The 10,101-nt window shown below is 46.2% G+C and overlaps 1 protein-coding gene across 1 annotated transcript; it reads left to right on the top strand.

The window, feature by feature from the left end:
• The first annotated feature begins 207 nt into the window (after window positions 1-207).
• Window positions 208-2,443, top strand: LOC124686070 (protein LPA2-like). The gene is made up of 3 exons (XM_047220073.1): window positions 208-628; window positions 1,094-1,251; window positions 2,190-2,443. Exons 1-2 carry the CDS (start codon window positions 247-249, stop codon window positions 1,231-1,233), a joined length of 522 nt encoding a protein of 173 aa, XP_047076029.1. The 5' UTR covers window positions 208-246; the 3' UTR covers window positions 1,234-1,251; window positions 2,190-2,443.
• Window positions 2,444-10,101: the final 7,658 nt, after the last annotated feature.

Raw genomic sequence — 10,101 nt, 5'->3', positions numbered from 1 at the left:
TTGTTTTTCATGGGGCTCCACTTTTTTTCAGGGCGATTAAACTTTTTTTTAGAACAATGAGGGTGATTAAACTGTGTTTCATTTCACAAGACCAACTACACAGGCCTAAATCAAAGCAAATCGCTCTTCTCCGCGGCCCAGCCCACCAACGCACCTCGTCGCCTGCACCTCCACCTCTCACTCCCAGAGTGAGCCGAGCCAGAGATAACTCGGACGCGCCGGCAACCGCACGCCGTCGCCGTCGCCATGGCCACGGCCTCCGCCACCTCCCTCTCCGCCGCGTACCTGCTATCCCCCGTCCCATCTCGCCCCCGCCCGCTCTTCCGCGCCCTCGCGACCTCGGGTTCGGGTAAGCAGAAGACCAGCAAGTCAAAGTCCAAGAGCAAGGGAAAGGGCAAGAAGTCGCTGGAGCCGCCGCCCGACGTGGTGGTCCGCCGCGCGCCGGCGGGGAGCGCGTCGCTGTTCGAGCAGCAGCGCACGGAGGCGGGGTTCAACCCCGGCGGCGGCGGGAAGGGGCCGTCGGACGAGGAGGTGCGGCAGCGGCAGATCACGGAGAGCGCCTTCCTCTTCGCGTGGCTGGGCCTCGGCGCCATCATCCTCGTCCAGGGTCTCGCGCTCGCCGCCTCCGGTAATCCATTCACCGATTTCGTCTCAGACCTCCAGCTATGCTGTCTAGTAGAACTGAAATGGGTGAAAAACTGTGCTAGCAATCCGATTTAAGCTTGTCTTCTGAGAATTTGGGCATTGCTCGTAGGTATTGGAAATTTTGTGGGTTATGATATGACAAGAGTTAAGAAACAATGTAATCCAGAGTTATGCACTACTAACTTTTGTGGCGTCTGCTATGAAAATAATGTTAGATGCACTTTTTATGTTTCCCAAGATATTGTTTTAGGTATTCGATGATGTGAAGTTGTTAATTGAACCGCCGCTTGTACGAAGCTGACTCATGTGTAAAACTCATCGTCCCTTGGCTAGTTCTAAATGTGCCATCTTGCAAAAATTTCTTATTGCTAAAGGCGACCAAGACTTTGGTAGTGTAGAATTGTTGACTCCGCTAGTAATCATATCTGAACCTTCTTATGGCATGCAGGTTTTCTGCCCACGGAATGGGACAACTATTTAGTCAAGTTCCTTTATCCATCGTTCACTCCAACGGTGCTCTTGTTTCTTGGGGGTACGACTGGATATGGTGTCTTCAAGTACTTTGAGGGCGAGAAAAGTAAAGGCTAGATAGATTACAGCACAAAGGTGAGGCAAAGTGTTAATGCATGTTTTTGGTTCATCATTCTGTTTGCATTATCAGCCCTACTCGTGATGCTCTTCATTTCTCTATACAATCCGAATTATGAGTTTATTTTGTATATCATATAATCAAGAGTGAGTTCCAATTTTTAGCGTGCATTTGTGACACATATTACCTCATTTAGTGGTATTTGTACTGAAATATCCCATCTAGAGGACTTTGAACACAATTTTACCCCAGTTTAGCATTTTGCTTTATTTGTTAATTGTTAGAAAGAACCGGCATGTTACATCAATGTGGTGCGACAAAATGTGTAAAGATCAGAGGATGTTGTCAACGATCGTGTGCAGACTTCTCTAATCCCCTATTCCATTCCTTGTCGCCGTCCCGTTATTTTTGAAGCTCGGACATGACCTCACACCTTGCCCAATGGACACACATTAGAAAACGAGAGTCCAAAGCATCTAAAAGGGGCAATCAGGACGATTTCCACTTGATGAGGGTAATATGAGTGTCACAAATGCATAATTAGAGAGTAAAATGTGGAATTCACTCTATAATTATTGTGAATGAGGGGATTCTTTTTGTTTGCACTACCAGTCCTACGTGTGATGCTCTTTACTCTTTGGTGTATTATCGTATATGTGTGATTGCTTCTACATGTTCACATTGTTACATTTTCTTTAGTCTCAGCTTGACATGTCTCTATTTAGAACTATTGATGACCCCATAAACACTAATAGGTTACTAAAACAGTAACTACATACACATGCAGTTTTCCTTTCTCTGTTATGAAATGTACTTCTCCACATTATTCAGGTGTTATCACAATCACACATTATCATCTAGCAACCTGATTTCTCCATTTGGTTTTTTGTCCATAGACCACAGTGACCCTGTCATTTTTTTTTTCTCGTGACCCTGTTCATTCCATTTGATGCAGGATCTGACAGCAGAGTTGAAACTTTGTGGCGAAGTTCCATGTTAATGCATAGTAAAGGCACATAATTTCGTGAAATCAGCTGAAGGCAGGGATGATTGCTAGAGAGCTAGGCTGGTTCTGTAAATGACTGGATTATTCATGATCTTCTTTGTAAAGGCTATAACGGTATAATCATTATGTACTTTTGTAAACCTGTATGAACTGAGCTATATACTACTGTTTCCTCGCATTAGTCACCTAACCTGTACCTATCATTTTTGCCCAATGTATAGGGTGGATTGCATGAAAACAACTGTTACAGTGATGCTAATTGTTTTTAAATATGGTTAATTTCATAAACAGATACAATATAAATGCATGAACAAATAATTTTGACAAAGAAACATCAGTCATGTACATATCGTAATGTATAAACACGACTCTTAAGTTGATTTGTGGCTGACTTAGAAAAATTATCTATCTTGCTGCCAATGTTCGGTACTGCTGATTTGGTTTTGTCTGCAATCAAGACTCCATGCATGCGCCTAACGTGAAGTGTCTTAGTTCTGCATTTTATCTCAATACATGTATGTATGACCAAATGATATCAGGCTAAGCGCATAGATAAAAGATTCATTACTGCATATCACCATCTAGTACAGATTCAGAACAGCACTAGGTACTAGATGATCGACACACTACCATGCCCCTGTTATAAAGAGTCGGATAGTACACATAGTTGTTGACATATTAACTATTCAGGAAGGAAATATATATGGGAATTACGAATCATAGGTTGGGACGCAACTTCGACAGGAGCTCTTGGAGAAAGGAGGTGCTGCACGCTCTGATTCTCCGAGAGATTTATTTTTTTAGAACTATAGATGAAACGTGCAGATAGGTTTCTTGAGTAGAAATTTATGCAGCAAACTTGGAGATGAGCTCCTTGAGACCGGAGGGAGTGCACTCTCGGACCATCTGCTCAAAGCCATCCACACTGAAAACTGCGTGCAAACTTGTATGCGCTCTGATAAACAGTTATGTCGTTCGATCACAGCACTAATGTGGTGCACCCGTTTCGTTCCGTCTTACGCGCAATGCACGATAGCTAGCCAGAAAGTGAAAAACTTGTGGAGAAATTGGAGACCGGTGAAACTTTTCCAGGAAGAGCAAAACTCAAGCGACAAGTCTTGCAAGGCCCGGTAACACACGATGGGGTACACATCACAAAATTTTGGTTCGTGTTCAAATAATGTGGACCTCTGTATTGGAGGTATCAAAGAAATATTTGTGAAGTTACTGAAGTCAAGATACGAACCGGTACGTGCCCAGGAGGGCGGCGGAAAAACACACAAACCCATCTAGGGTTCCGTCCTCCTCGCCGGCGATACCGCCGGTTCGCTCCGTCTCCGGTGGCCTTGGGGCTTTGGAGGTGTGGCGGACCACGGTCCCTCGCCGGCGGGGAGTTTCTGTTCTTAATTTAGTTTGTTTTTCAGTGTCTTTTTTTGGGATGGTGAGGCGGCGGCTACATCCTGAAGTCAGAATAAGGTCCTCCCCGTCCTATCCTCGCTCCGGTGGTGCATCTAGCGCTGACGGAGGACGCGTGGAGTTGTGTGCCCGTCGGATCTCCTGGGATCCGGTCGGTTTTCGTGTTTGTTGACGTGGTTTCATGTCAGTCTCTTCCAATCTACGGTTGTCATCATTGGCGATGGTTGCTGCTCTGGTGCGCTGGTCCTTTGGGACCTTAGCACGACGACTTTCCGTCTGTCTACTACAACAAGCTCTACTACGACAAGCTTTGCCTGACTCCGGCGATGGAGGGGCGAGGACAGCGGCGCGCCTTCGGCTCGTGCTAGTGTTTGTAGTCGTCGCTAGGTGGTCCGAATACCAATTTGTAATTTTCTTTACTTTTTGGATTATTTGTACTACTGTTGATGATTATTAATAGATCGGTGGATTTCTCGCAAAAAAAAAGAATATTTGTGAAGATGGAGAGAACGAGCAAAAAACTAAAGCATCATGTTTGATAGAAAGGTTGGAACACTTTGAGTTTGTTCTTATAATGTATCCTATGATCAGAGTCTTGGGGAAGACCCAAGAATTGTCACAATGCTTACAAAGGAAAAAATCATAATACTGTTCGTGCTATTGGATTGATTGGATCAGTATTGACGAATATGAATAATATGAGGGCAAATTATTGTGCCGAATATGGATGATACAATACCACTTATAGAGGTAATTGAAGGGGTCGCGGAGCAAAGTTAGTAAGTTATTATCATCATTTTCATCATATCATTTTCAATGTTGTTCTTGATTACATTCTATAGTTGACTTAAACCATCGCTTTGTTGAAAAATCAACACAGTTGTTGAGATGTATTACTTGCAGGGTGTGTCTATGTCTAAGTTGACTGAGATTTTCTTAAGTCTCAGTCACCTCAGAAAAGTGCAACTGCAGTTCAAAGAAAAGTGCAACTCGGTCCAGTTGCACATTTCTGGCAGAAAAGTGCAATTGCACTTTTTAACAGAAAAGTGCAACTCAAGTACTTTTTTGTAAGTGACTTAGACTTAAGAAAATCTCAGTTGATTGAGACATAGCAAAACCGTTACTTGCATTGATCCTAAGAATTCTTTTGCCAACTTTGATGGAGACAAACTAATTGAGCTTGCCAAGATTTATGCCGCTGATTTCTCGGAATATGAGTGCGTTACCTTAAGAGATCAACTTCCCACATTTGTTGTTGACGTGAGAAGTGATGAAGAGTTCTAAAGGTGTAATGATCTTGGTAATCTTGCTATAAAGATGGTTCAAACTGATAGACACACATGCTACCCATTGGTGTATCACCTCATCAAACTTGCCTTAATTTTGCCCGTTGCCACCGTAACAGTTGAGCGAGTTTTCTGAGCTATGAATATTATCAGACCGAGTTGAGAAATAAGATGAATGATGAGTGGGTGGATCATAGCATCGTGTGCTACATTTAGCGGGGCATTTTTGCGTACATTGAAGATGATACTATTTTTCGGCGCTTTCATGGTTAAAATATGCGAGTTGTTGGTGTGCTATTTATTATCGAAATTTAGTTTACATACCATTTGTCAGTCATATTTATGATGTTTGATTTACATTGCAGATTGATGTCTCAAGTGGATGGTTCATGAATCATGGTGATGAATTGTCAACTACTCAACTACGGGGATATCTTAATGTTATGATGGTATTTCTAGGGAGGGTGCAATAATTTGTCTTTTTTGTTCATTAATTACTGAATTAGATTTTTTTTTTTGTCTACCCTAGCAATGTACTTTTACTGTGGTGAGTTTTGGTTGCAATCGAGTAAAAAAAAAAGTTATGCGCATTAGTTAGCCCCCCTATTTCTCTGTTTCCGGCTCCGCCACTGCCCCGAATCATCTTCACATCGCTTGAGGCATGATCACCAGATCTCCTGAGCCTGGAGCAAGCCTGATGAAGGTTGGATAAAGATCAATGTAGAGGCAGCTCGAATAATTTGAGAGCCTGGGTTGGGTTTGCCACCCTACAACCATCTTGGCGAGGTGGTAATCGCCGGCGTAAGATCGGTTCAGAACTGTGTGAATATCGAGGAGGCAGAGGCAAGGTTTTGCGCTGTGGCCTGTGGGTCTGCAGGTGGTTGCCAGCGACTCGCATAATCCCATTTCCTCGAGTCTGACAACGCCCATGATGGTAGAACTCTCAGGGGGTAAGTGAAATCTGGTTTGGTCATGTACCTAATACTTTGTATGATCTGCTCATAAGTGACTCCGTAAACGCTGGTGTTATGAATAAAACTCCCCATTCCCTCAAAGAAAAACTGAAGCAGCAGGTCATGTCATCTATGGCGATTTTTTTTAAATAATACACTTTTTATTATTAATTCCAGGAATAATATTCGTTTTTAGCAAATTTCGGAAATAATACACCGTCGGGGTGGACGGACCCGAAATTAAAAAATCGGGTTTGAGGAAACCGAAGCGGAGGGAATCCGGTGGACTGAGCCAATTTCGGGTTCCGCATGCCCGAAACGGCGCTGTCAGCCACGCGCGGCCACGGTCGGGCTGTCTCCTGGCCAGGAGCAGGCCGTGTCAGGGAGAGGCATCCCGAGGCACGGAAGTTCGCGCCCGTGACCCCGATTCGGGGAAGATGGCCCCGAAATTGGGCGCATTAAAATCGCCCGCGCCGCGCTGCTGGTCGACGCGCCAGGCCGAGTCTCTTCTTCCTCCGTCTGCTCTCAGTTCATCCTCTCTCTCTCTCTCTCTTTTGCTCTTAGTCCAGCAGCTATTTCTCATATTTGTAAGCGATTTGTCCATCCATTTGTTGTAGTTTGACCACCAAATGTTGTAGAATCACCTGATCTATAGATGGGTTAGTTTTTTAGGCGTTTTGGTGGAGGTGATGGTGGTGGTGGTGGAGGTGGTGCTGTTGTGTGGTGGTGCTGCTGCAGCTGCTGCGTGGTGGTGTAGCTTGTGCGGGGTGGAGGAGCTGAGCTGCTGACGGAGGTGTTTGGCACGCTTCAAGGATAAACCCTAATTCCTGATATTAGATGGTGTAATCATGCATGATGCGTACGTTAGCTTCGCAGATTAGTTACTGAAATATGTACCGGTAGAAAATATTTATTTAGGATTGTAGGTGCTAGATTTTTATGTATTTCAGAATGTAGGTGGTAGATATTTTTGACGAGTCTGTAATTTGTATAGGTGAGCATATATGTGAGAGAGAGTAAAATTCGTTGTTTACTTCGGTCACGGCACGGTCCGAACAACTCCGATGGGAGCCGATCTGAGCGAGTTTTAGTATGAGGAGTTACATTTGTAAAACCCAAAAACATGGCGAGTTAGTCAGTTGAAGGAGTGGTTGACCGTGAATTCCAGTCTTAATCCCGAAGCATACACTGTTGGTGTGCATGCTTTGTGGAGCAGCTCAAGTACCCAGATATTCTGGCGGTTGAAGCCGATTGAGCGGACCTCTCAGTGGGTGCACTGGTTAGAAGCGTGCGAGCGCAGGGGAACTCACCCCATCGCCTTAATGCTTCCCGAGGCGAAGGAGGTGAATTCCCAGGAAGGCGAGGGTGAGTTCCATCCAGGCCAGAGCAGTCAAAGTTCAGATGCTGGAGGCAGCAGTTTCCAATCCGGGCAGAGTAGCCATGCAGCTGGTGGTCATGATGGTAGTGTCGAGCTTCAAAGCGAGGATGAAGAAGAAGATCAGATGCAGAACATGATGGACGAGGAAGACGAGGATGGAGTGGACTATGAGCTTGACTCAGATGAATCCGGTGGATTCGATAATTCAGATGAAAACGAGGACGGGGATCCGATCCCCTCTTCTTGGAACCATGATTTGTCGGAGGCAATGATAGTGGATGATCGGCACGATTCTGCCTGGGAGTATAGCATGAACACCATCTCAATTGGTGCTAGATATGCTGACAAGAGACATCTGCAGGAAGCAATCACTCAGTGGGCAATGAACACGCAAAGGGTATTCAGAACCACCGTTTCAAGTCAGAAATTCTTGACAGTGGTGTGCAGCAATGCTAGATGTCCAGCAAGGGTGCATGGGTATTGTCCGAAGTATGACACAACATGGGTTGTGAGCGACTTCGTCCCACACACCTATGTCCTTAAGAGTATGCTGAAGGATCACCGAAACCTTACATCCACTTTGATTGCTCGCCTGTTCTACAATGAGAATGTAGAGAATACAACGATGGGGTTAAAGCCATCCAGAAAAGAGTTCACCTTCAATATAAGTATGATATTAAATATGCCAAGGCATGGAGGGCTAAACATACGGCACTGGAGAACAGATTCGGGACATTCCTAGATGCCTATGACGGTGTCGTCCGTCTCCTGCAGACATTGAAGGACCGGAATCCGGGCACCCATGTGGACATACAAGACTTTGTGCTACCAGAGTTCCCTAATGTCAGGGTTCTGCACAGGGTGTTTTTCGCATTCAGCATATGCATCGAGGCTTTCATGCACTGTCGTCCGGTGATGTGTGTAGATGGAACTTTTCTGACTGGGAGGTATAGTGGTCAGATTCTGACAGCCATTGGAGTGGACGGCAACAATCGAATTGTACCTCTCGCATTTGCATTTGTTGAGAGCGAGAACACTGGTAGCTGGTTATGGTTCTTCAGGCAGTTAAAAAAATCCTCCACCTGCTTAACCTTAGCAAGATGGCCGCACCAATAACGCTCCGCAGTCACACCCGGGGGCAAACTTGCAGCCTTTGCCTTCACCGGCCTAAACTCCTGATCAGAGCACGGCACACTCATGATAGCTAAGGGTGAGAGAGAGATAGAAGCACTTGTGCAATCCAGAGTAGCGATGCCTGCTTTTATAGGCAAAAATTCGACAGCGTGGGCGGGAAAATATAGCGGGAAATGGTGACGGGAACGACTGGCGGGATAAAATTGGCGGGAGATGGTGGCGGGAAGGAGTGGCGGGAAGGGTGGCGGCAAGGGCGGACGGGAAGCGGTGTGAACGCGAAAAGGCGGGAAAAATTGCTGGTGTTCACAACTTGGGTCTTAATCGGGTTCGCCAAGCCCGATTTACTAAAATCGGGTTCATCATGCCCGATTCAGTGAAATCGGGTTCTTCCACCACGAAATCTTTTTCGCTTGGCTGACACCGCAGAAGAATCCTAAAATCGGGTTTGCCATACCCGAGATTGAGAAATCGGGTTCCTCAAACCCGATTTTGTAAATTCGGGTTCGTCCTACCCGAGGGTGTATTATTTCTGAAAATTCCTAAAAACGAATATTATTTCTGGAATTAATAATAAAAAGTGTATTATTTAAAAAAATCGCTCATCTATGCATGCACCCAACACAAACATTTTCATCTCACATACATCCCTGCATTACCAAATGAGAGCAGGCTAAGCACATAAATAGATTTTTTAAACATAAGGCTCGAAAGCCCGACTTTGAATTAACAAAGCCATCAACCGGCCAGGCGTACAACGGTAGCAACAACAGATAAGAAAAAAAAACAGCGAAATGCTGGGGTTACCGCTTACGATACACCAAAAGGAGCAACAAAGAAGAAGAGAAACAAGCTACAAAACACTAGCTAACTAGGCAGAGAGCTTGGTTCCGTCGATGGAAGGGTCGTCTTCTGTTGCAAGGGCATGGCGCCGAGAACTGCCCTGAACTAACAGATCTCTCATGCTTAAGCAAAGCGCACCCATGACCGTCAGAGCGTGGTTATCTTCCTGTCTCGAGATACTAAAGGGGGGGGGGGGGGCTTGATGGAGACGCCTCCAAGGAGGAGAGCGGCGCCCAAGGGCGTCGCCGTCACCCGCACCGGCCGAGGCCTTGCTGGGCTTTCGCCCTAGCCCAACCACCACCCCTCAAGACGCAGCCTTGACACTTATCCTACGACACATAGCTCCCATGGCGTAAGGAAGAAAACACCAGCATCGCCCGTGGCATGACGCCGCCCTATGAAACACCCCCTGGTATCCAGGAAGCCACCCAAACCAGGCAGCACACCGTGTAAAAGTATACATGGAGACAATGGCGGCGATAAGCACAAAGAAGGTGGAGAGGGTGTGCCTAAAGCCAAAGAAGAGAACTTTGCCCATCGGAGAAGCGCGCAAGTTAAGCATGGCGGCGTGATCCAACTACGAAAAAGGAGGGACATTTGGTGACGCCTCCAAGAAGGGACACGGCGTCGAGGACGTCATCGTCACCCGCAGCAGCCAAGGCCTTGCACAGCTTTCGCCGATGTCCATCCCGAACCCGAGGCCGGCCACCACCATGAGACCGCAGATTGGGAAACAGAGCTGGCACCGCCGGCAACACTACAACCAGTCTTGCCAGCCCAGGGGACGCAATGACCTAGACCCCGGGTCAACTACGCCAAGCTCAACGCCGACACCAGCCGCGCACCGCCAAAAT

The sequence above is a fragment of the Lolium rigidum genome, chromosome 2 (assembly GCF_022539505.1).
Source record: "Lolium rigidum isolate FL_2022 chromosome 2, APGP_CSIRO_Lrig_0.1, whole genome shotgun sequence".
NCBI classification, from domain to species: Eukaryota; Viridiplantae; Streptophyta; class Magnoliopsida; order Poales; family Poaceae; genus Lolium; species Lolium rigidum.
This window is presented reverse-complemented; position numbering and strand designations above follow the sequence as displayed.

Bases quoted from the DNA above. Each gene is read 5' to 3' on its own strand.
- LOC124686070 (XM_047220073.1), top strand. From the start codon at position 247: ATGGCCACGGCCTCCGCCACCTCCCTCTCCGCCGCGTACCTGCTATCC. The intron at 629-1,093 runs GTAATCCATTCA...TATGGCATGCAG, and splicing joins TCTCGCGCTCGCCGCCTCCG to GTTTTCTGCCCACGGAATGG.